Below are 26,801 nucleotides of genomic sequence, written 5' to 3'. Positions count from 1 at the left end.
TCTCCCCCCCCCCCGCGCCACCGGCAATTTGGTCTGGCTACGGCCCTGACATGGACTACTTTGTTTGTCGTCGTAGTATTCAATACATGAATTGTTTATCACTTTTCCACGCAAATAGCAATGCTGTTTTGTTCATAATCGTTCAGCCGGAACTACTCACAATGACATCGTGTGAAATAATTCCGCCGGTACAAATAAAAGTAGTGCAATATACGTGTACTTTCTTTTGTGATACAACCTTGTCTGATAAGTACTCTCAGTGTGATTTAGTTGATGATTCTGACTTTTTCGACATTCAAATATCGTCAGGTGAGTAACAACTTATGTGTTTAATACGAACTTTGAACTGTTGTCGTCTGGCAAGAAAAAAAATAGACGAGACTAGACAAGTGACGTTGTTGACATTTGACACAGGTATATTTACTTCATACAATCGGCATTAGTTTAAATACGTATACGTTATTCTATTCCATTAATAATAATAATTTTCAGAAGATAGTATCTTGTTTGTATGTTGAAGGTCAGCCATTACGGTTTCATGACAGTATTGCCCAAGTCCAGTTCAGATTAAGTAGATATTTTAGGTATTTTTGTCTTCACCTTTGTCTGACAGCGCTATAGAAAAGCTTGGTCAAGAAAGTTCCTATTTGATTCCTCTATATATCCTAACCGACAGGAGTATACTATATTGCGAGAAGTTGACAATGAATCCCTGACCTTAACAACAAAGAGAACCCTGACATATTAACATTGCAAGTTTTACAAAGTGGCAGTTAGACCTTCTTGAAGCACCGTTGTTAGGATCGGGTATTCTCAGTCAGTTGAGGTCACTCATTGTGTACGTTTTATGACATACCGTTCGTATTGTGTCTACATATCTACACAATGCTAACAACTTCAATACACCATTCATATGAACTGTTTTCAGTTAGCCCTATCAACATGTATTATACTGATTTACAAAGGTCCTAACGCACAAGCAGTTCAAAGTTTTAGCATCGAGCTTTCAGTCTGTCTTGGTCGACGAACCTCGTCAGAATTCCATAGTTATAGCTGACCACCAGGTGGTAGTATGATCATCTGTTTGTAGAATTAGGTAGTGCGATGCCCCCCCCCCCCCCTCCTATTTCCCTCGGAAAATCACGCACTGATGTATCAATACAGCAGTTCCAGTCGATGTTATGATTGTAGCTGCGTGAGTGTTCAGCTAAAGCCGATGCTACAGCACTGTCCTTCCCAGATTTGCGGTGTTCTTCGATCCTATTATTTAATTGTCTTCTCGATTCATCAATATACACTTGAGATATCACACCACAGCGACGTTCAGGCATTATATTATGCTTGGGTGGGACTGTAACATCGTCTTTAGCTGAACACTCACGCAGCTACAATCATAATATCGACTGAGACTCTGTTTCCTTTATTGAAACATCAACACATGATTTCACAAGGAAAATCGGGGGCATCGAACTAGCTCATTGTACAATAGGATGATCATACTATCACCTAGTGGTCATCTGTAACTATGGAATTTGTCATTCTGATGAGTATACCGCCACCTAGTGGTCAGCTATAACTATGGAATTGGTCATTCAATTTGTTATCTCATAAGACACATGTGCCCTGGTATCACGAATCTATGTTCCAAATATATAGCCCTCGAAGTATGCAGATATAGCCCAATTACTAAAAATCATTATTTATGCAAATGCTCATTACAACTGCAAGTAAGAAAGCTGAATATCACGTCTGTAAACCCCAAAATGATTAAATCTGGGTAGCTGATTTCCTCGTTGAAAGATGCAACACAATCAGCCACGCGTATTAGAAACACAGGTGCTCCTCGGGGATCGGTCATCACCCCTTTATTTACACCATCATCACCTCGGACTGTGCACCAATTCGTGGCAAATATTGTACATTTTGTGATGACAAAGCCCTAGTTGGCATTATTACGTTTACATCAGATAAAGATACTACTTACAGGTAATGTATTGATAATCTGACAACTTGATGTTTAATATGGATAAAACAAAATAAATGCATATCGATTTTAGACTAAGACTATGCTTCCATTAGAGAACAGGGAGACAAGTTAAAAAGAATGGATAGTTATAGGTGCCTATGTGTCTCATTAACTAATAATGGCCGCTGTGAGTGAGCATATTGAAATGGAGATTCTTAAATGACGGTAAATGATGTACCTTCTTCGCAAGTTTAATACTTTTGGAGTAAATGATAAAATCATTTATATGTTATACGTCTACGATATAGTCCATCGTCTGTAATTATATTTCTTGTTGGTAAGGAAGTGCGACAGCTGCCAATGATTGCCACATAAACAGAGTCATCTAAATATTTACCGAAATTTCATGATCTGTACACAGAAGCACTTGCAAAGAGAACTACAGATATTGAATCTGATAGTATCCATCCACTTCACTGGGAGCTCGTTAAAACAAGGTCTGGCAACAGGACCGTAGCAGCTCGATGTCATTTGAATATATACATGAAAATTATAAGTGGTTTTATTTACTCAAATTAATAAATGATTACAAAATAATGGTACCAAAAAAAAGAGAGTGTGGTAAATGGGGAGTTAAGAAATAGTTCACTGATAGTCTAACCTGACCCCTGGCATTAGAAATTGTGAATGATAACATCGATGGTGTTCAGTCATCAATGGGACTGAAATGCATACATAACTGAGATAATAAATACATACATAAATGTACACACAGCAGTCTTTTTATTACTAACAGGAAAAGTGTATACAACAAACGCAATATCTCTTTAAGGTTACAATTTAATCTCTTGTACTGCTTTATTCAATATTATTTTAAAAGATTTACACGTGGAGAATTTTTTCGATCTGATTTGAATACATAAATACCTTTGTGCCGCTTGTAATTTAGGTGCTTAATTAATCTTACACTAGGTAAAGGTGCTCACTGCTGTTGTTTTTCATTTTAGTGTTATGTGATTAGCTGACTGTATTTATACTATATAGCTCTGTGGTGTTTATGCTTCTATTTTAAGGTAATACTGTGGACGTCAACATGCATTTCACATGTTATTTTGGATTATAAAGAGTATTATTACTGTCACTCTCATAAACAATTAACAATCCGTGTTGAGTTATAATGCAATTAATATTAGATATTGATGAATTTTACCGAAGTATCAGAATCAGACTAAGAATTGATATGTTGCAGGAACAAATACTGGTAAATACATACGTGAGGGGAGGACAAGTCTCCCTGCATGGATGTTTTGAAGGCATCCACCGATCCAGATGTGACCAAATTAGTGTCTAGTTTGTTCAAGTATGTGATTGTTCTTGGAAAAAAAGCGAGTTCCCGTAAATTAATGTATTTGAGTGCGCTATTTGAAAGCAGCTAGAGTTGTTTGTAATATACCTTTCCACAGGGTTGCTATGTTGGTAGTCAGCAAAGTCCCTGGGTCTGATTGTCTGCTTTGGTCTATGTGGTATGAGATACGTGTCATGATGTATGGTTAGTATTAGTTCCCGAGCAACTTTAAATAAGAACGTGAGACAAAATTATCTTCTTTCCTGTAGTGGACGGATGTCATTTTATTTGAACATTTTGTTGATACTGCCTGATACATAGTTATTTGTAATAAATCGTACTGCTTGTCTTTGTATACGTTCTAGTTTGTCTATGTTTGCTTGTGTGATAAATGGATCCCATACACTTAAGATTATCAATGAAGTAAAAGAAGTAAGATCATCAAAGAAGTAAAGTTTGATAAACCAGTTGTGTATGCTACTTAAAAAACTAAAGGACATAAAAAAAACTACCGAAAGTGACGAGCAACTATATTGGCGTCATTGGTTTCTCCTAGCATTGAAATACAAATGCGATTTCTGAACTAATAATAACTTTAGATTTTATCGTCTTCTTTAGCAAATATGTCTTATCAGCCACCGACGTTTGATGAAAAGATTTCTTTAAATTTGATTGGGACAATCAACATGATAACTGGATGCCTGATTTTGATTGTGGGGATGTATCCAATGAAATCAATATTGTACAACGAAAGTGTTGCTGTAGGAGGCATAACGATATCTGGCGGTGTATTTGTAAGTACATTTTTGATGCCATGCACCACGTCATCACCGAGGTGGATCGATAAGCTCAGTAAATCGATGCATGTTAGAACAAAGGTTTGACAGGTTTGAATAATTGTAGTTCTGCAATAACATAACAGGAAGCAAGTTTATAATAATAATTAAATGATAATAAAATGTTGGTTTTTATATCGCACTTTCCCACTCTATGCTCAAAGCGCTTTACAATTATTACCCATTTCAATGATCTATAGCGGCACAACGGCCCTTTTATACTTTATCAACTCCCTGGAAGCATACAATCCATTACAACCTCTATAAGCGCATAGGATTAAATTATTCACTCTGCAATCTATATCCAACCAGGTCTCCAATTATACAGCTTGGTTGACTGAGGGACAGTCGTGGTTAAAATATTTGTATTTGTATTTGTATTTGTATTTGTATTTATTTATTTATTTATTTATTTATTTATTTATTTATTTATTTATTTATTTATTATTTATTTATTTATTTATTTATTTATTTATTTATTTATTTATTTGTTTGTTTGTTTGTTTGTTTGATTACTTGCTTGTTTATTTATTTGTTTGTTTGTTTGTTTGTTTGTTTGTTTGTATGTATGTTTGTTTGTTTGTTTGAATGTTTGTGTATTGGTTGAGTTGGTTATAGGTGGTGGGTGGGGTTGGTGAGTGAATGGGTGTGTTTTGATTGTCTATTTACCCGTATCCACATTTTCCAAGAGCCATGACTTGAAATGTGGTAAAAGCCGAACAATTTGTACAAGCTTATATGTAAAAGAGACACATTGTTGAGATACAATACGTGCATTCAAATATAATGTCGTTTATCATCACATTATTGCATGAATGTATTTATATGTCTTTAAACCAGGCTAAATAGTCAATCTGATGAACTGTATAACCACAATAGGAAATTCTTTTTATGAATAGGTATTACTTTTGACTTCAGTTAGTAATTTGCCATTTTACACGTGCCATTGAAAATGTGGGACAAGAAATTGAAAATTGAAATTGTTACTTACGAGCCTAACGAATCATGCCAGTGTCTTTCTTTGCATGTTATTAATCATGTTTGTGAAGTTAAATTGGAGGGTTTACCATACATGACTGTCACAAGATCCGGTCATTGCTTTGAAATTCACAATATCGATTTATCTTGTTATAATAATCAATTATTTCCATTCCTCAGTGTATCTGTATGGGACTTATTTCCGTTTCTGACGTTAAACTTCAATATGGCGGAGCAGTAAGTTATTACTTAATTGACACTTACACGTAAGGATATTATAACACCTTGCCGTGATTTTAACTTGGGGGAGGGAGGGGGGGGGGGCTGTCATCGAAGGAGGGGTCGATGAACTTTACCACTCCTTTCACTACCCGATTAATCTTTACCAGCCATTGAGTACACACATGTGTACGCGTCAGCATTCACATGATTAGTAGAAGTTCAATCAGAGTATATATTCTCAATTTAACTCAACTTCAAGTAAATGTAACAGTTCATTGCATATTATCTAATTGCAAAGGATAACGCGAAATGTTGTCGGGGTTGAAATATTTGTTCAATGATTGACAATGTTACTGGTCATAACAATGATGTTTATAATAATACATTTTATGACCCACGTATATGTTGTGGACCGAGGTTGTATGGCGAAAGGGCCACACTTTAGAAGAGCCCGTAAACCATAATACCAAGGTCTGCAAAAACCATATCGGAGCCAGACAGATTTTATCACATAATACATGAAATGTTTAAAATGTTTGCAATCAATAATATGGAATTATTTTTATAGACAATGAGGGACATTTTACTAACAATAAATCAGCATTTATGTTGATGTAAGCCAAGGCCACATCACATATATGTTCACACACATATATGCATCTCTCGAGCCATATATTCCAGTCAAGCAAAACACATCAACAAAGTTGCCAATGAACAAGAATTATAAACAATGAAACATACAATATTTAAACTGAATGCTTCCCGTAAGGGCAAAGCATGTTTTTTTTTGCTCTTACACACATTGTTGGAATGAATTCTTATTAAGATATAGCCTAATAACTGAAATTAATTAATTATGCACATTATTCATTAAATATTTTTTTAAAAATACGCCAATAGGCTTTGTAGGATATATGTTCCTTGTTATGATTGATGTCTGTGCCAAATTATAGTGAATTTGCAAATTGCATTCTTAATATATAGATTAATTATGAAAATTACTCATTAAAACTAAACACTATGCCAACAAATTTTATAGGACATACCTGCTTACCATGGTTGCATATGCACCAAATTTTGCGGAATTTGAAATATGGACTCTTTAGATATGACTCTATTACTGAAAATAATTAAGTATGCAAGTTACTCATTAAAACTTAAAAAAATACTACTGTGTCAACTGACTGTATAAGATATTTGCACTTTGTTATGGTAGATATATGACAACAACTTTTAATTATGCAAATGACTATTTAATCTGTATTGGATGTTTAATCAATGCTTTGTGTTTAGAATATGGAAGATGTCTAGCAGGCTTTGTTAGAATCGATACTGTAGTTTTTGAGATATCGTGTCCACAGACAGTCAGACAGACAGAAAGACAGACAGACAGACAGAGTATAACATCACCTATAGTTACGGGAGGTAAAATTTAATGTTAACGGAACACAGAGAACTTACGGCGGGTGGTTTAAGAGAAAATAGTCAAAATATTTCGCAACCCCCTCACCTCTGGGATTAAAAATGCGCCCCTCCTTAATGAGCTCAATAATTTTCATAGCCCCTCTCCTAAAGATTACACATATATTTATATATGCAATTATCATGTAAAAACCTCCCCCTCTGACATTACCCGGTCCAGTTTTCTGGTGATGTGCAATTGTATGGTACAGTACATTGAAATAACAGTGACAATCGACTTCATGGTCCACACACAACAGTAATACAAATTGGTTTGTAACCTATACTTAGAGATACTTAGCCATTAGACTTTACATTTCAATCTGGATTTGAGGGAGAAACCAAATCATCAAGTTGGAAGTGTGGAGGGGTCCCCCTCCCAAAGTTAGCACTGACGGACGGGACCCATTATAGTTACCCCCCTTTGGAAGGACATCTAAAAACACCTAACTTTTATCTCTAAAAGTACTTAACTTAGAATGGATATCAATACGAAGATACAAATTCGAAAGTTTATCAAAGCATACAGGCATCATTGCAAATTTGGGCAGTAATGTCAAAATACCACAACCGTGTAATATTATTATCATTATTTATTATTAATATTTCGACTACTCTTTTAATTGGCATATTTTATGTTTAATTAGACTCTGTAATTAGACTAGAGATAAAGTGTAATATTGCTTGTTTTCGTACATGAAGAATTTTGATTTACATCACACTTGCTGACACCCACAAAGTGACTTTATTGTCTTCTTTTGATTCTTTCAGTGTATCACAATTGTACTCGCATACCCATGTTTTCCAAACATCGTCATTGCAGTTTTATTGGTGATGATTTGTATAACTCTTTCAGGAAGGGGCACAGAGTCTGAGCGGAAGGTATTGTTACGTAGCGTATACATGAGTATAGTATCAGTACTGTGAACTGAGGAATTACTTTGTGCAGTCCTTCTTTTGTCTGAATTTCCACTGTTATTGTACATTGTTCGCCTGGATGTCAATTGATACCTTTCTTTATACAATAGCTGTAGCAAAAGATTAAATATTCTGTCAACTGAAGAAGTACTTGTGTAATCCTTTTTGTCTGGAACTACCCATCTGTGGATTTCCACTGTTAAGCTTAGTACCTAATTACATTTTTTTGCGTTTATTTATACAATAGCTGGAGCAAAAAAATAAAATATTGTCGGCGTAAACATCATCGCAGTCAATGTTTTCCCTAAATAAGCTAAATACAACTGATTATTATGTACTTGCATGACGCTTCTTTGAAAACTGAAATATTGTTTTTCAACAACTAGTATTGCAACATTTCATACCATTGTAGTCATGAAAACAATTGTGGTTATGGCTAACAGTAGTACGACATAATTCGTTATTTTTGACGTCAGTGTATTCTTTGTTTTCTTTACAGTGTATGATAGTGATAATCTTTACCATTATTTTACCACCACTCATCGCTACAGTTCTATTGGTGATAAGCTGTATATCCCTTTCAGAAAGGACTACAGATTCTCAGCTACAGGTATTGTCATCTAGCTTTTATATAGTTTGCCTTTAACTTTATATTTATAAGTAGCAGTGCTGTGATCTTAAAAAAATAACGGTTCGCAAAGGTTTACTTCATGCAATCATTTTCCTGGCAGGCATAATGCCAATAATATAATCCTCGTCCTTCTTTTCGAGGACAATTTCCACGATAAAACCCCGGGTCAGGGTCCCTTTGTTTATATATTATTTGTAGTTTCTTTCATTCAGTCAATTAAATGTTTTACTTTAATCATGGTTGTCAATTTTCAAAATATCTGAGATGTAGCTTCACTACAGATGACTAAACTTCAAGAATCGTAAAAAATATATTCAATATTTGAAATATTTGTGTAAAAGGCAATAATTAGTCATATAATGGCAGTGTAGTGATGTATGTGATATACAGTGACTTTAATTTAAAATATGAACTGTTGGATATATTGCTCAAATTACAAGAAAAAAAAGATGGTAATGAGGCAAATTAGTTCGACTCATCATTACTCGATAGTAATCACGTTTTTCTGTACACTGAGAAACTAATTAATAAAAACTAATTAATTTGTACCTGTACTACTTAAAGTTTGCTGCTCACATATTAAGATATTTTCTTTGTTTGTTTTTGTTTATTAAATAGCTAGCATTCGCCATTAGCATGGTAGTCATGACAACAATTGCGGTCCTGGCTAACACTGGTGTAATGATATTCGCCTACATATCAATGCGTTTGAAAAAAAGAACAATTAGGCAACAAGCAGTAAGTTTTCATTTGTTTTAACACCCTCACGCATTCACGACTGTAATTGAACATATAACAGCATCATCGATTCGATCTTGTATGATATGTTTATGGCCACTTTCTACTGTCATGTTCACTACACATATTCAAGAATGTTTACTTAGAGGTGTACAAGGCTTTGCAAGCTTTACTACCAAACCAGACAGACTACAGAGTTTAATTTTTTCACATGTTACAATCAGAATTTTGTTACTAATTACAGAAACAAGATACAACGAATGATAGCGTGAATGTAAACAAAATAAAATGTATTTAACTTACCGTGGACATCAATCAAACGTTTTGTGTTTGAATCGCCTTTGGTTTTATATGACAGTAACGTAGATATATTTTCACAGTGAGACAACATTTGCCTTTTATATATTTACGTGCTATCAGTGTTTGTATCTTATTTCTTGTAATCTTTGTCAAAATAGTTTATACTGGAAGCAAACACATCACTTCTCCTAATTGAAACTCTATAGTCACTCTGCTTTGGTAGTATATTCGGAAGTTCCCTATAAAACTTGTTCATATAATATTTGATTATACATGACTGTTTGAGTCTCATATGTTGCGAATTTTTAAACGAATTATATGTATTTGTATGCTTAGGTTGATCCTGTTGAATATTGAAGATCATCGCAATTCGGTATCAGAGTGATGTATTCTCCGTCAAGAATAGTTTCTATGTTGTAATACGAAAAGTGTCATGGATAGGCAGTACTATTTGGATCTTTACACGGCACGCCTTTCTTTAAAAGAGCGTCTTTTTAGCGGTCGATTCTTCCAAAATCTCTATGTGGACGTGATTCGAACCTTGAGCAATTTAACGGGTACCAAGTTGTTTTGGCTGTGGCTGTTTTTGATTAGTCACCCTCCTAGTGTATGTACACGATACCAATAACCTATATGTGTTGCAAAGAGATTTTTATATTTACCTTTTACTCCACGAACAGCGAAAACAAATATCTCTTTTATCAATACCAATAATGGTAATGGATTTTTATCTAGGGTAAAACTGTTCTTGATAACACATGATAGTTTAATTGCAACTCCACTTTAAAATGAATATTAATTGGTATTCTCACAATATACCTACTACCCAAAGCGTTGCACATTCAAGTGCAATAACAGTTTCTACATATAGACTCTGTGTTTGTGTTAACCAAGTGTAAGAGAAATCTGGACTTACAATCTATACATCAATATTCAACCCAGTGGTGTAAAGAAATGTATATATATTTATATTTGCCAATAAAGTGGAGATAATAAAGCTATTACCGGCTAATGTTTTGTCTTAATACAATGTCTTTAGTATAGTTCTCCACTTTTTACTGTTTGTTTGTATGGCGATTCATGACTTATCTGACTCTAATATGCATACAGGAGTGGAGATTATTCAGTGTTCATCTAATACATATGTGAATAAGTTCAAAGTAATATGAGACAATATTTGGCCACTATGAGAACAATTAATGAACGTAAAATAGCGTTTAAATTTATATTTGATTCGAAATCTAATGATTACTCTTCAGAACCCAAAATTTATTAAAATACTGTATTCGATCTGGTGTTCCCCTCTAAATCTGTGTCTTGAGATATGATTTGTGTTCACTGATTACCACCCAATTAATTAATTTATTTATTTATTTATTTATTTATTTGTTTATCAATCAATCAATTAATCAATCAATCAGTCAATCAATCAATCAATCAATCAATTAATTAATTAAATAATTAAATAAATACATAATTAGGAGCTTTATTAAAAAATACTTAATTAATACTTACATATACTGTCATCAATCGTTTTTTCTCAGCAAACTCTTAAAGTATGTTACAGAATTTATATAAATTTCTTTCCTAAAGAAACCACACATTGATTCATGCAGACGACAGTAATTCCATATTTTATCTAGACAAGTAATTGTACCATAGATCATTTCTGCCAAATTCACTTCTTGCATAAATTAAAAGTGTGCAAGGTATTTGTAAGCTTAATGTTTAATTTGCATAAGTCAATCTTCTGTAAATCGGTATTCGACATGGATTGCTTTGTTTGCCTTCTTAGTATTCAATACATGTATTGCTTACTACAAGTTTCCCCATAACAAATAACAATGATGTTTTGTTCGTAATCGTGCAACCGGACCTACACACAATGTAGTGTCAGACGTGAAAAGACTTCGTTGTTACAATTTTCTTTTGTTCAGGTAAAGTATTGAAATACGTCGACTTTCTCAAGTACTAACGGTGTCTGATACTTAAACTCGATATTAGCTTGCTGATTCTGGCCTACTTGACATGCAAATGACGGCAGGTGAGTAACACCCTACGTGTATACCCACCTTTAAATGTCGTTTGGCAAGAAAAATTCGACGAGACTAACGAAATACTAGACAAGTTCCGTTGTTGGCATTTGACGCTAGATATATTTACTATTTTTCGTTCCATTACCCCAGCATATAGTTAGCTCAAAACATGTTCTTAGATTCGACTAATATAAATTTGCAGAAAGCAATATATCGGAATTCGTCTTACTTGTATGCTGAAGTCTAAACATTTCATGACATAAGTGCACAATCCTGTTTCATATTAAGGACACAATTTGATTTTTTTGAATATGTTTATGAGACATAAAAGTACATATTTTACTCAGTGACACATGGTCCTCTGGACGCAATGTGCAAGCAGTGTGTACTCTCATGCATTCACTGTGTACGTGGCATCACAAACGAAATCAATGTCAGCCATGCATAAGGAAATGATATGTAAGCAATAAGCCCTCCTCCATTGTCCGGCCGGTAGTTTCGAGTAAACATTGCTCATTGTCATGGAAATAACCTTCAAACGGGTGAATCAGACAGGGTTCGAGCATAAATTAACAAACAAATATATATCTGTATCGTAAACATATAATATTTGTTTATCGTTTTAATGCCTATTGTATTGGTATAGAAATAAATAGAATAACTACGTTTGTATGGTATGCATTGTTAGTCACTTGTCTTCACGTACTTGTAATGAGTATTCCCGTGTTAACATAATCGTTGTGATTCTAAACGACCAAAAGTGATATGGCCGCCTTTCAGTAAAACCTGATATGAACATTACCTGTGGATATGATTTAAACAAAATGCACAACAAATGGGCAAGTTTATATAATTGACACCGATGGTCAAGGTCGGGATCGAAGGTCAATATTTTAAAATATAGCTTTTACCTGCCTGATAATAGGGAGTAGCCCTTTGAATGGAGTCTCTATGGATAAACTTTTAGGGGCATTCTGTAAATGTTGATTTTTAACTACAAACATGGCTGATATTCAGTCATATTTTCATATGTTGTAAAACAAAGTGACGTGCATGTCCCATATGACAGATCACTTGTGGGCCAGTTTTGAAAGAAATTGGATATAGCGTGTCTGACTAATGACGTATTACGCACGTACAGACGGACGGACAGAGGGATGGATGGAACCCATTGTAATAATTCCCTGAAAGGGGGACGTTATAATACCAACTCAGTTTTTCAAGCAGTGAACGTTATTTTCAATTGTCATAGGGTATAAATAAATTCGAATAGAAACTAACAACGGCATTATATATTATTACAATCATTCACAAAATAATTTAATAAAGAAAAGTTAAGTGATAATGCCATTCAGGTTAGAAATAGGTTTTTTTTGCTAACGTATATATTAAATGAACTAATTGTGTACTGTGTTAAATATAAAGAAGAAAATCAATCTAAAATGACCATATTTGTTTTAGTTACCTTTAACATTCAAGGATATATCCAATGTCTGTAGTGCTAGTAATTTTATCTTTTATCATCTTATGTAGCAAATATGTCTCAGTCACAAATATTTGATGCGATCCCTTTAAAGATAATCGGAGTATTCAACATTTTAACTGGATCTGTAATTGGAATGGTGGGAACATATTCAATGCTCTTGTACGACGAAAGTTTTGTTGTTGGATGCATAAAGTTTGGCGGCGGTTATTTTGTAAGTACACGTCTAACTCCATGTCATCATACAGTTGGATAAATATGGAAGCTTAATGAAGACACGTGATTATTTCTTTTTAAAACCATGAGAGTGGTGTTTTTAAAATGGGAGTAATTTTTTAACCATGGGAGTAATTGTTGTATATATTGTTACCATGGGAGTATTTTTTTTTACCATGGGAGTGTTTTTTTTTAGTGTTACCATTGGAATAATTGTTTAATACCACAAGAGTGTTTTTTTTTACCATGAAAAAATTACTCCAATGGTAAAAAAAATTACTCCCATGAAATAAGAATTACTCTCATGGTAAAAGAAACTACTCCTATTATAAATAAAAACTTATTCCCATGGTAAGAAAACAAAACTACTCACATGGTTTTAAAAACTACTCCTGTGTCCCCATTAAGTTTCCGTCGATAAACAATGTACATCTATGAAATTAAGGAATAGAACTGTCTGCATAACATAAGACATTAGATTTCAGTTGATGTTTCGGTAATTGAAGTTCTACTTTATTATGATAACAATAGTCGATTTATGTGATAGTTGAGTAATGTTCAAGGTTTCATTTCGGAAAAGAATTATGTCAAATCAAATCGAATCCAAAGTTATGTCGATTTGAATCCATGCTTCCAAACTATCGTACTCCCGTTTAACTGGTAAACTTTTTTTTATTCTTAGAACATTTGAGAACTGACACATTGTTTAATACAACACTTGTTTTTAATATGCCAAATAATTCAGGGTGACACTATAGATGCATTTGTTTATTTCCATTATATATGGAGGAATATTTCATAACTGAATAAATGACATGTGTAAACCCCACTAGGAAACCATTTGTAAGTTTTTTTGACCACTCTGTTAGTATATGCCCTGTTGAACAATATTATTGAACTTTCAAAATTTTGCTACTACAATTGTAGAATTTTGAGCCAAATGAATAATACATCTGTGCCTTGCATTGTATGCTATTGACCAGGATTCTGATATTAAATAGGCGACTTGTCATTGTTTGGTCACTGCTTTGACAATCACAGATTGCTTTCTTTTGTTTTAATAATAAATTGTTTCCATTCCTCAGTGCTTCTTTATGGGACTTATTTGCGTATGTGACGTTAAACTCCAATTTGGCGGAGCAGTAAGTTATTATTAATCAATGTACTACTATTTGTAATTTCTATTAAAGAGATGATATTGTGAAGACTTAAAGAATGTTCACTTTTAACCCCATGGGAAAATTTTCGTTGTAGGTGAAAATGGGGGTTAGTAAATTTTACCAAATAAAATTTAGGAAGAGCTCCAAACAGCTTTCATGATTTATAAGGAGATCTTATTACTAAGTATTAGCAATACTAGAACGTGACTAAACATTATAATATCAGGATATTGTACACAATTACTGACAGCCCTTCAACTATATAGACATATGAAGAAAATCACTATTCATATAAATACTAGATTTTTAATCAATTTATACACTCTCAATTTAGATTAACTTAAAAATGAAATGGCAGTACATTGTCTAATTACAAAACTTATGTGAAATATATGTTGGGTGGTAAACGTTTGTTCAGTGACTGGAATATTAGTAGTTTTATCGTTTCTAATTACACCATCAATTGAATCTTGACAAGTCAATTATTTTTTTTCAAAAGCTTCAAATTCAAACACAAACAAAAAATTCGATACCATCAACAAAGGGTATTTTTTTTTATCCAACATGAACTTAGAATATATATGTTACAAAATCAGGGGATGCCAACATTTTATTGAACTAAAATGCACCACAACCATATATCTTGCAGTGTGCAGTGATAAGAAACCAACCTAAAAAGCACAGATTGTGCAACTAAATTAAGTTATACTTTGTAATCGATAAAAAAATATTTTTTTCCATAAAATATACAACAATGTTTCAACTGTATTATATGTATTTCCTTATTACTATTTGTTAGATTTTCATCATAATATTCATATATCAACAATATGCTCAGATTATAATATTTAGTTTTTGTTGTTGTTTGTTTGTTTGCGTGTTTGTTTGTTTGTTTGTTTGTTTGTTTGTTTGTTTTGTTGTTGTTTTTGATGATGATGATGTTGTTGTTGTTGTTGTTGATCTTGTTGGGTTGTTGTTTGTTTGTTTTTTTTGTGTTTTTTTTTTTTGGGGGGGGGGCAGTTTGTGAAGGGTTTGTGATTTAGGTCACATTTCCTGACACCAGCTTACTTATAGTGTTGACTTTATTCTTTCAGTTTATCGCTGCTATAGTATTTATGGTCATTTTACCACTTGTCGTCTGTACCCTTGTATTGGTGGTGAGTGCTATATCCCTTTCAGAAACAACAGGGACTGCAGATGCTGAGTTGACGGAGGTATTGTTACGTGGATTTAAAATGATTTGATTTTAAGTTTATACATATTAAGTAAGTATTTAACCATGTAAGCAAGCAATCAAGCAATGCTGTGAGTTGCAAATTACGGTACATAGACATCTAATGCATCGTATTTCCTTATGTTTGTGCAAAAATAATGTACGGAATTTGTATCTTTTTCCTTTTTTTAAATTCACACTGTAAAAAATAGCCAGGTTTCCGCTATTTGTAATTTCCTTCATTCCATATATTATCTGTGTTACTTCCTTCATTATGGTTGTAAAAGTAGCAACAGAACAGAACCTGATTACGAGTATTTTTTAATTCAGCCGATATTTTTTTTACAATGGCGGTAGCTTCACTTAAAATATTCGTAACGAAAACATCATCGCAGTCAAATTTTGCCCAAAAATGTGTTAATAACACAAATTAATATGTACTTGTATGACCTTATATTCAATATTTTAAAAAGCTGACACATTTTTTTTTCGATAGCAAGCACTTCAAGTTACCATAATGATCACGGCATTTATAGGCATTCTGGCTAACATTGCTGTATTATCCTTCTACATATATATGTGTTTGAAGAGAAGACAAATTGAACCAAAATCTGTAAGTTTTCGTTAGTTTCTAGCACCCTTTTATGGTAGGTCATGTGTTGCAATATTTAATAAATTACATTTTCACGCATAAATTTACATATTTTGTTTTCGTATTGTATTTGTAAAATGTTAACGATATTATTGGTTTTCGTTAAATGTATAGTTGTGTCCGTGATTTGAAATGTAACATGACATTTATGAACACGGTCTATTATTTTTTAGAATAAAAATAGTGATTTATGAATTCAAATATGTAAATTAACCGAAGACATTGTGGATTGAACGAATACGAATGTGATAGATTGCATTTTATTGAATATTGCAACAATTGGCCTGCCCATACATTCACATCCTTACAACTATAACTACATGAATAATAGCGTCATCAGTCCAATCTGTTTTGGTATATTTATGGTCACCTTCTTCTGCTATATTTACTGTACATATACAGCATTAGCGTTGCACCTGGTACTGCACAGGGGGGGGGGGGACGATGCCTGTCACGTGACACGCTATCACGTCAGCGCAATGAAGCTCATTCAGTATTGATACACTGTCGAGTGCACTTCCTGCCTACCCCTAGCACTGTGTACTACTGGATACAAATTCGCTGTTGACAACAGATTGACAAGGTACGTACATTTTCACGTTTCATATGTTTTAAATTCGTCTTTCCTTTATTTTTGCCATCATAATTTATTATGTGTACTGGTACCAAATCAGATCGAAAAGTATTCAGCGACGTGACCGTGTATACCGTACCGTACGTGTACATGCTGGCCTGCAGTTCATTGTATTTGTCGGTAGGTCGCGGTCGCGTTTTTACTGAAAAAAGCACATGGATATTCCATTTTCTAGAATCAACTTCAAGGCAGCATTTGTTGGATACCTACATGTCCATTGATAATTAATGACTGTGATAGTTGTGACATTCAACGTCCAGCAAGCAACGTCTACGTCTAGTACGCTAGTGTGCAAGCTCGAGGTCAGGTGATCAGTGCACTACGCCTGGCATAACGTACCGCACCCGGTCTAACGCCCATAAGTTTACGTTCTTTCTGCGTTCTCTGTCTTGCCGTACTTACTGAAAAATGAAGTTTCATTCGTGTCGACAAGTAAACTATGTAATTGTTTAACATTTTTACATGTGTATTGTTTCAGATACGTGCTGTTCCCAGTGAAATGAAACTGGTTGTGCCTTCGACGCATTTCTTGCAGAGAGAGTGAGGAGTACTCCCGTCAGAAATATTATATGTGATCGCTGCATAATGTATCCAGGGTGGCCCTAGTTATACGACAATGACACGAAAAAATGTATTATATAAAATAAAATAAAAATGTGAGATTTACGGTGTTTTTTTTTTGTATTTATAACAGCATTTCTGGCAAAGTGGGTTTGTTCGAAAGTGTATGGTACTATTACTAGTACAATGTTACATTAGGGGTAGACCATTCGATATCCTGGGGGGGGGGGGGGCTTGGAAGATTGGTGGAGATTCGTTATTTTTTTTCCCACCTGCTTGCCTGCGAATTATTTTTTTTCTCCTTCGCCTATGCTGGCAACTTTTTTTTTCTTTGCTTCTTTGAGATATCCAGATTTTTTTTTTACGTCAACGTTGAACACCTACATTTGTTGCCACAATTTTCTGTTTGGTTTTCACACAGGGTAATACAGAGAGTAAAAAGATGCTGTTCTATCACACACAGATTATATTTAGAAAACTACATATTTCATACATGTTTGATTTTCAATTAAATAAACATCATTGGCAGTTTTTATGCCATGGTATGATGACACACTGAAAATACAAATCGGAAACTTGACTGGTGAGCTCAGACATTTAGATAGACCGGTCAGTTTCTCCAGCTTGGGGGGATGGAGGGTGTCAGTGTTATTTTCCATTGGGCCAACAAAAAGTCACTGACCCCATGAATAAAGTTTCATAGCATCTGACAGTAAGCTGTAGAGGAAGAGCTTTGAGACTGGGATATGTGTACCTCTTGTGTGAGTGTGTGTGAATGGGGGGGGGGGGTTCTAGGGGGTCTCCCCCTAGAAGCCCTGGAGGATTTTTACTTCTAAAGGCAATGTTTAGGCTATTCACAGACACTTTCAGACAATAATTAAGTTCTTTTATAAACTATCCAATAGTAATAGTAATAGTATGAAGATTACCGTTACAAAACAGTCAAGTTCACTTTTGCCCCAAAGTGCAAGATCAGTGAAGCACTGATTGTGAAACAGCCAAAAAATTACATGTAACTAGTGTGGTAGCAAGGGAATACATGTATTATATGTATAATTGTATGTATAGTTATGTTTGAACCCTTACATGAAGTAATATTTAAACCATTTATGAAAGAAACAGAGACAAGAATAAATATACATATGTACCACAGGCTAATGAAACTGACTGGTCCCTGACATGTGTTTGAAACTGTTTGTCATGATTTGACAAGTGTCCTGGTTGGAGAGGTACGAGCAGGTTGAACAGTATACTCGAACCTGTGCATCATTTCCCTATCAAGATATTGTTTTTCTAGCAGCAGTGGTCCATCTTTTTTTTTCCACCACCCACTCATATCCGGATTTTTATTTCAAGCAAATCCACTTGGCATCTTTTTTTCCCCCGAAATCTTCCAAGCCCCCCCCCTCCCAGGATATCAAATGGTCCACCCCTTATAGGAATATGACGAGGCGTGCGTCGCCATCTTGAAATTAAGAGAGTTTCGACTAGTCTTTGACGCTGCCGTATAGTCATTATTCGTGGAGCACTTAGTGGTGGCAAGATATAACGTAAATTATCATGCATCAAAATGTATAAATGTTGATTTTTTTCATTGAATACATGGTGTTCTTCAGTGAAAAAACCATCGGAAAATAGCGTTCGCCGAAAGCTCTGACTAAGTAGTTTGACCTGTCTCCTGCATTCGAACATAAATAATTTCACAACTGGACGTTTTTGATATTATTTAAGCAGTTTGGGATGATGCTTTATAGCTTTAAAACAAATGTGGAATTTATCTTGAGAAATTATTTACATATACACTCAAAATTCATTGAAAAACGGGAAATACTCGCTTGTACTAAGTTGTAGTGCAGCGGGGTCACGCTCTATTGTTCTAGGGGTCAAACCATATCACGTGGTAGGTATCGTCGTCCCCCCCCCCCCCCTGGTACTGCATTACTACCAAATATTATAAACATGAAGGACTGTGGATCATCTCAACACAGACTGGGTCCAGAAGGTTACTTTACTCTTGTTATATTGTATATATGTAATGTCTCGGTAAAACTCGTGTACATCATTTTTGACAAAGTGTATTATACTCAGCCTCACGCGTGTAGTGCAACCCATGATGATCAATTTTAACTGAATCGTATTTATATGTTTGTACAGCAGATTGATGTTGTTGAAGGTGACACTCCGAATTCTGAGTGCAGTACGCCCTCTCCATCAAGAATATTTTCTATGTCATAATGCGAATGCTGTTGTGGTTAGGGAAATACTGTTTTGCATCTTTACACCATGCCCCCTTCCTAAGAAGAAGGATGAACTCTGGATTTAGCAGTCAACATATCCCTGCAATCAACTGGACTCTGCCACCACACAATTTGCTGATTGATAATGCGATTAAATATTTTTTAGATTGTTGCATTTCGCTGTTGGCCTTGACCCATCTTCTATAACAGAAGATAGAAGGCTTCCGAATCTGACTTTTGCGTTGTTATAAATGTAATGAACTGTTTGTGTATCGTTACTGATCTCGTTAATTTATTGAACAAACGTTCAAAGTTATTATTTATTACTAATTTATATAACCCAGATATTATTTGTTTTACTGACATTCTGCCGAAAAGTTGTAGAACTCTAGTCACTGAACTTGCTCTTGATAACTATGATGTCTTCTGTACGCCCATCTTGGTGTTGTCATTTATATCGAGAAAAAAATGGAATACAGTGTACAGTAATGACAAAATATATGTAAAGAAAGTGATTGGTGTGACATTAATCTCCAACATGGCATCCAGCAAAGTTCCTACAGTTTGCAGAGAAGCATTCATGTCACTCCCATTTCTATGAAAGGTCAGATATTTGAGCCCATTAACTACAGACCAGTTAGTCTTACCAGTGTCATTTGTAAGGTTATAGAAAAACCTGGACTCTCTCAGAGCTTCGCTTTACTAAAATTAAAGCTAAACAAATCACTTTGTATGTACAGATACCTGCTACATAACCGTACTCGAATGTCCGTGAACTGTGCGCCCTCATCGACCATGATAGAGATTACCATTTGTTGAAGTGTCACTGCGACGCTCGGTGTTTTTGCGAAGCACGGGGCGTAATGTGTGAGTTTACGGAGAGTGAAAATAATGTTCGTCATAAGGACCGATAGGTAGCTGCAGCTTTGTAGCCTTACTGAACTGTAGGTTATTACATTTCTGACCTGCATCTACCCCTCGCCATCGCCACAGCGAATCAATTAGAACTACAATATAAAATACTTTTTTCATCGCTACAATAAAGCATAGTATGGGAAAGTTGAATATCAATTTTCCTCAAAATATATTCTCTCTTGTTGAGTTGCAAGCTATTTATATTGACTTATAACTTATTGCTTGATCGTTTTTTTATCCACAGAAATAGACACACCTCTCTCTCTCTCTCTCTCTCTCTCTCTCTCTCTCTCTCTCTCTCTCTCTCTCTCTCTCTCTCTCTCTCTCTCTCTCTCTCTCTCTCTCTCTCTCTCTCTCTCTCTCTCTCTCTCTCTCTCTCTCTCTCTCTCTCTCAACTTTGTAAAATAACAATTTTGTGCACTGGAATGAAAAACACAGGAGTAAATATCCTATGAGGCAAAAGAGGGCAAATATGAGACCAGTGAACGTGAAATAGTGTTTAATGATGGCATCCCATTTACCTATAAAGGAAACCTTCAGAAATTACGGGGGGGGGAGTTTAGTGATTAACGTTTTACAGATCGGTCCTTGGGAGAACCATACATTAGAAAATATAAAATAGAGGATGGTCACATTTTACATTGACTCTATTTTTTCATGATCCCACCGCTGCCACTAAATCCCATTGGGCTACCACTTCCCATCACTAGTACTGCCACCATTGTAAATAGGAACATCACAACATTTATCACTGAAATACTAGAGAAGAATTCCCTGTCTCTAGAGGGATTCAGAACCAGGACCTCCTGACTACTAATCTTGAGCTCTAACAATTAACTATGTCACCGGAAAAAGCATACAGCATTGTTCGGTGTTAAAGGTGTTTGCCATTGAATTATATGAACCACCAGGGGAGAGTCATATTTCAGAGAGAGGAACCCTGACCCTAATAACCTTAGCACAACGGGCTAGGGGGAGGGTAACATTTTATACCACAGACGGAGCATGATTTTCCCCCGGCTCCCACTGTAATTACTGAAGGCTCTCTAATTATTCAACATTTATGTGTGTAAAATGGCAGTTTTTCGCTGGATAAGTCAGTCGTCCATAAATCGGTCAATGACATGGACCGCTTCATTTGCCTTCTTAGTATTCAATACATGCATTGTTTACCACACGTTTCACATAACTATAATATGACGTTTTGTTCCTAATCGACAGACCGACACATACACAATGCCGCCAAGCCTGAAATAATTGTCGGTACAGGTACTGTTAGTTCAGGAAAAGTAGTGTAACAAGCACTTTCTTCTGTGATACAATGTTGTCAGATTGGTAATACCTATAGTATACTCCGTTATTTTGCTGATTATGGCTTCCTAGACATGCATATTACGTCAGGTGAGTAACAACTTATGAGGTTAATACGCATTTTCAAATGTTGTCGTTTGGCAAGAAAAAATAGACGACACTAGACAAGTGACGTTGTTGACTAGTGACGTTAAATAAATAACTTGATTATTTTGGTTCCTTTTCTACATTATAGAATTGGTTCTAAACACGCTCTTCGACTCCATTCATATTAATTGGCAGGAGATGGCATGCCTCAATTCACCTTGTTTGTATGCTAGAATCTATATATTAGAGTTTCATGACAGCAGTGCACATTCATATGGCCCAGTTCAGAGTAGGTGCATATTTTGTGTTGTTCAAAACATTTGTTTAGCAGAGCTTTGACGGGTAAGGTTTGTACAGAACACAATTAAAATCTTTTTGGACCCAATTATAGCTTATGTGATACAATTTGAGAAGCTGGGAATGATTCCGTGATCTTACACACAAAGAGAACATACTATCAAAGTAAACGTTTTAAAAAGTTGGCCATTCGATTCTAGAAGTCATGTTGTTGAGATAGGGTACATAAAGGCATTATGCCCTTAGTATGTCTGATTGAGGTCATGTACTGCGCGTACGTGCTACACATACCAAACTCATTGTGCTAGTATGAATGTGTACACCCGGCTTGAAGTACAAATTTTGGCAGTATATTTGGTTAGAGTAACATCTGGGCCTTCAGAAAACTGATGTTGCCTCTCTGGATTCTCTTGCGCAAACTCACGGGTGGCGGTTTCCATGGTAACATTGACGTTATTTTGAAGGAATCTAAAACATTAAACACGTCATATCTCGCGACCCAAAAATGATATAATCATGATTAAAATATGTTTATATAGGTTTTAGCGGACAGGGAACTCAAAGGTCAACTTAATTTGTTGCACATCTGTCGAAACATTCATTGAAACGTATCCTGTATACTTCCGTCAGATATGACTGGTAAAGCTGTAAGTCGGTCAGCTACTCCTACTTTATTGACATCTAACAAAAGACCTACAGATCACACAGAAATGAAGGTTTTCCTACATTCCAGACATATTGGCTCGAATTTGATATTGACCTTCATTTGATTGGTCAATTAGGAAAATATAGGATTGGTTAGTAGAGATTGTTTAGACTTGAGATTAACGAATTTTACGTAACCTGATTGGTTATGTAAATTGCAGTCAGGATCCTACATTTGACTCAAGCTCGGTGTATATTTCATTCCCGATACTTACTTATAAAAGTTTGTAACAGGACTAAAGTCGAGATACATAATTAAGTAAAAAACGAAAATGGTGTATTTCTCAAGGTCTCAAAGCTCTCCTGGCAACTCAATCAATACGTACGGTTTTAGATAAAAGGTGATCACATCGCATTTTGAGGCTTTACATGTTGACAATGCTTCCCCTGCTGTTGCTTCTAGATAATATATGTGGTGTCCACCAATTTTGGTCTATTAAAGGTCGTTGTTTTCATATTTGTATTTCTTACTACAGATATTTCAGACGGATTATGCACAAGAAATCATTCATCTTTCTGATTAGTTATACATTTCTTTAATTTTTGTTGGGAACTTTTGTCTGAACGTTTGTTTAGCTCTATGTCTCTGTTTAATGATGGATATATAAATAGCTTCCTTTACTCATACCATTTGGGCTTTAGAAGCAGGGAACGGTAATATCAAATGCCATAGGATATCATATCAATACATTAATAGAAGCTAAAAGTGACAACATTTCTAATCAATATTCTTAAAAAAATTAATAATAGGAGATGAGTGATAATAATATAGGATTTTTTTTTTGTAAATGTAAATATTAGTGAGCAATTTGTGTATATTAGAAATGAAGGAGAGGAAGATGAACGTCCTTCGACAGTGACGTGCGACGATATTTTTTGGACACCCTTAACATTCAAGGAAATATCCAATTTATGTATTTGTAATGATTTTAGATTTTATCCATCGTCTGTAGCAAATATGTCTCAACCACCAACATATGATGTGATCCATTTAACGTTGATCGGAGTAATCAACATGATAACTGGATGTCTGATTGCGATTGTGGGAATGTATCCAATGATCTTGTACGACGAAAGTTTTGTTGTTGGAGGTATAAAGATTGGTGGCGGTTTATGTGTAAGTCCGATTTTTTTACATGTGCCATTGGAATTTTGGACAATAAAATGAACATTCACACAGATATGTGGCAGATTTTGAACCTAACGAAACAGGACTTAGTACCTTACATTACATATTTTTGGTAATATTTGTGAAATTAAATTGGAAAGTTTGCCACATCTAACTGTCACAAAATAAGTTCATTGCTTGACAAACACAATAGTGATTTATCTTGTTGTAACAATTAATTAATTCCATTCCTCAGTGCTTCTTTATGGGACTTACCTGTATTTGCGTGTCTGACGTTAAACTTCAATGTGACAGAGCAGTAAGTTATTTTTTAATCAACACTTTACTTCTATTTTCTGTTTATTTTGACTATTTTAGTAAGACAATTCATTTTTCATTAGACCTCTTTAATGAAACCAACGATTCGTCATGAAATTCTGATTTTATTTGCCTTCGTGAAGACTCTGAGTTTGATTTACATCACAGTTGTTGGCACCATTTGACGTAATTTTATTCTCTTTATTCTTTCAGTTTATCGCTGCTATATTATTAAAAGTCGTTTTACCACTAGTCGCTGGTGCAGTTCTATTGGTGATGAGTAGTATATCCCTTTCTAGAGTAACAGTTACTACAGATTCAGAGCCAGCAGAGGTATTATCACGTAGCTTTGATATGATTTGGTTTTAGCTTAATAGCTTAATAGTTGTAAGTAGCAGTGCTGTGATCTGCAAATTACTGTACACAAACATTTACTTTGTACGATGTCCTTTCTTTGCAAGAGTAATATAAGCTATATCTCTGACTTATTTTAGTTTTGTTAAACATTCATCCAGGGTCAGACACACTGTATTTGTATATTCTTGTAGTTTCCGATCCTTATTCTGGTTGTCAGGCACTTTTCAAAGTATGCGAGGTGCAGAATCGCAATATCCAAGCAATTTTAACTGCAAAATGTACTTATAATTAGCTCTGTAAACTCCCTGAACAATAATTAACTTATAATAGTGTGCAACAACTTTAAAATACTTTGTTCGTTTTGGCAAACCTGAACATCCTGACATTTTTTAATATCGAAATTCTTGTCAGAAAGTCAACAATCATCACATAATGTCAGTGTATGGAAATATGACAACACCACAGACAGTGTACTGTACACCTAACAGTTCACTGTTCACACAACATACACATACACCTCCATTTAGACATTCGGTCCATTTGTTCAACACCTCCAATAAAGTGGGATTATTCTGTCAGATCTAGTTTAGACACTGAAGAGAAAGTAATTTATTCTATCGTTTCTCAGTCAGGCGTTGGGGAAGAGAATGTGTTTGTGCATCAAAGTACTGCCATGACTAACATACATAGTGTTGCAACTATATATCATATTATGTAGACGCGAACTCAAACACCGTACTAATAAACTATTGTGACTGTTACAGTAAAGATCACGTTTATGTCTATTTTATCACTTCTTTGGATAATAAATGATGTTTAGCAGTCAAAAAAACTTCTTTTTTTCAAAATCATTAATCACTTTATATATATATATATATATATATATATATATATATTTCGTCAAATGTTGACAAAAATATGCCAACAATACTTATACTTATATGACCTGAATTCACTTCTTCAAAAAGTTATTTATTTATTTACTTTCTTCTGCTAGGTGCACAAAACATATTTAAGATTGCTCCAGTAATGTTGCACCCAACTTTACATTACTACCAAACCAGACTACAGAGTTTCAAGTGGTTCTCCAAAGAGTGGATCTTAAACTGCGTACCTACAGTTTTTCAGGGCCAAATATTCCAAAACGAGATCTGCCGTTTTATCACTAAATGATTTAATATCAGGAACAAGATGTAAATTATCCTTTGACGTGATACAAAACGGTATCCTTACCCTGTCTGTTTTCTGATAAATGTCAAAATAGACTGCTGGTCATTTTTTTTTTGAGTTACATTCTCTGACATTATTGTGACTTGCTGTCTTCAAGCGAAGGAGACTTTCAAGACTGCTGTTACTCGCGGAAAATGCACAGTGCATGTGCGCACTTCTTTTGCACGTTCCCACACATAAAATTCTTTGATTCGCTACACTGCAAAAAGTAACAATTTTTAACTGGACACGTTTGTATTCAAAGTTGAGACAGCGTACAATAGAGACATACTAGCGAGGAGTCAGAGTTAAGTACAATCACTCTAATGAGCTACCAATTCAAGTGTGCATGCTAGGAATCGTAACATAAATAACGAATTTAACAACATCTTTATGTATTCGAAGTGAGATAAACTGTATCATATCACTTTACAGTCATTCCGCTTTGGGCGTATACTGGAAGTTCCCAGTAAAACGTGCGGGCAAATGTATTTTGTGTGAGTGTTTAAGCCTCATGTATGTAGTGAAACCAGTGATTATCAATTTTAAATAAATGCTATGATTTTGTCTGTTTAGGTTGGTGCTGATGAAAGTGAAGATCATGACAATTGAGAATTATAGAGCAGTACGACCTCACCGTCTGGAATATTGTATGTCGTAATACTAAATGCCTCGTGGCCTCTGTACTGCATTTCTTTAAAAAAGGCTTATCTAAAAATCCATATTTCCCAATCTCCTGGATTCAGCGTTGACGCTATTTGCCCCTGGGTTGTATGTGGCTGGTGTCGAATTGTGACTGTTTTCGCCCTTCTTTTGCCAATACATTTGTAGGCGCTTTCAAAAAGTAAAGTCTGCAATGTATTTACATTCATACCTAGTACAAATAGTCAAAATGTATTTCATGCAG

At 34.8% G+C, this 26,801-nt stretch overlaps 3 protein-coding genes across 3 annotated transcripts; all 3 read left to right on the top strand.

Moving 5' to 3' along the window:
• The first annotated feature begins 209 nt into the window (after positions 1 to 209).
• Positions 210 to 10,315, top strand: LOC144440405 (uncharacterized). The gene is made up of 7 exons (XM_078129775.1): positions 210 to 309; positions 3,930 to 4,105; positions 5,306 to 5,362; positions 7,580 to 7,690; positions 8,226 to 8,336; positions 8,976 to 9,095; positions 9,732 to 10,315. Exons 2-7 carry the CDS (start codon positions 3,935 to 3,937, stop codon positions 9,750 to 9,752), a joined length of 591 nt encoding a protein of 196 aa, XP_077985901.1. The 5' UTR covers positions 210 to 309; positions 3,930 to 3,934; the 3' UTR covers positions 9,753 to 10,315.
• A 4,075-nt stretch (positions 10,316 to 14,390) lies between these two features.
• On the top strand, positions 14,391 to 19,585 carry LOC144440452 (uncharacterized). Its single transcript, XM_078129823.1, has 4 exons — positions 14,391 to 14,396; positions 15,385 to 15,504; positions 16,000 to 16,116; positions 19,508 to 19,585. The coding sequence occupies exons 1-4, from the start codon at positions 14,391 to 14,393 to the stop codon at positions 19,583 to 19,585; spliced, it is 321 nt and encodes a 106-aa protein (XP_077985949.1).
• A 2,151-nt stretch (positions 19,586 to 21,736) lies between these two features.
• On the top strand, positions 21,737 to 26,599 carry LOC144439647 (uncharacterized). The gene is made up of 5 exons (XM_078128881.1): positions 21,737 to 21,903; positions 23,856 to 24,019; positions 24,267 to 24,329; positions 24,542 to 24,661; positions 26,471 to 26,599. The coding sequence occupies exons 1-5, from the start codon at positions 21,888 to 21,890 to the stop codon at positions 26,504 to 26,506; spliced, it is 399 nt and encodes a 132-aa protein (XP_077985007.1). The 5' UTR covers positions 21,737 to 21,887; the 3' UTR covers positions 26,507 to 26,599.
• The last annotated feature ends 202 nt before the right edge of the window (positions 26,600 to 26,801 follow it).

Source organism: Glandiceps talaboti, chromosome 9 (assembly GCF_964340395.1).
Source record: "Glandiceps talaboti chromosome 9, keGlaTala1.1, whole genome shotgun sequence".
NCBI classification, from domain to species: Eukaryota; Metazoa; Hemichordata; class Enteropneusta; family Spengelidae; genus Glandiceps; species Glandiceps talaboti.
The sequence above is the reverse complement of the archived record's forward strand: the minus strand, read 5'-3'. Positions and strand labels throughout refer to the sequence as shown.

Bases quoted from the DNA above. Each gene is read 5' to 3' on its own strand.
- LOC144440452 (XM_078129823.1), top strand. The intron at 15,505-15,999 runs GTATTGTTACGT...TTTTTTCGATAG, and splicing joins CAGATGCTGAGTTGACGGAG to CAAGCACTTCAAGTTACCAT. The intron at 16,117-19,507 runs GTAAGTTTTCGT...TTTGTACAGCAG, and splicing joins GACAAATTGAACCAAAATCT to ATTGATGTTGTTGAAGGTGA.
- LOC144439647 (XM_078128881.1), top strand. The intron at 24,330-24,541 runs GTAAGTTATTTT...TTATTCTTTCAG, and splicing joins AACTTCAATGTGACAGAGCA to TTTATCGCTGCTATATTATT. The intron at 24,662-26,470 runs GTATTATCACGT...TTGTCTGTTTAG, and splicing joins CAGATTCAGAGCCAGCAGAG to GTTGGTGCTGATGAAAGTGA.
- LOC144440405 (XM_078129775.1), top strand. From the start codon at position 3,935: ATGTCTTATCAGCCACCGACGTTTGATGAAAAGATTTCTTTAAATTTG. The intron at 4,106-5,305 runs GTAAGTACATTT...TCCATTCCTCAG, and splicing joins CGATATCTGGCGGTGTATTT to TGTATCTGTATGGGACTTAT. The intron at 8,337-8,975 runs GTATTGTCATCT...TTTATTAAATAG, and splicing joins CTACAGATTCTCAGCTACAG to CTAGCATTCGCCATTAGCAT.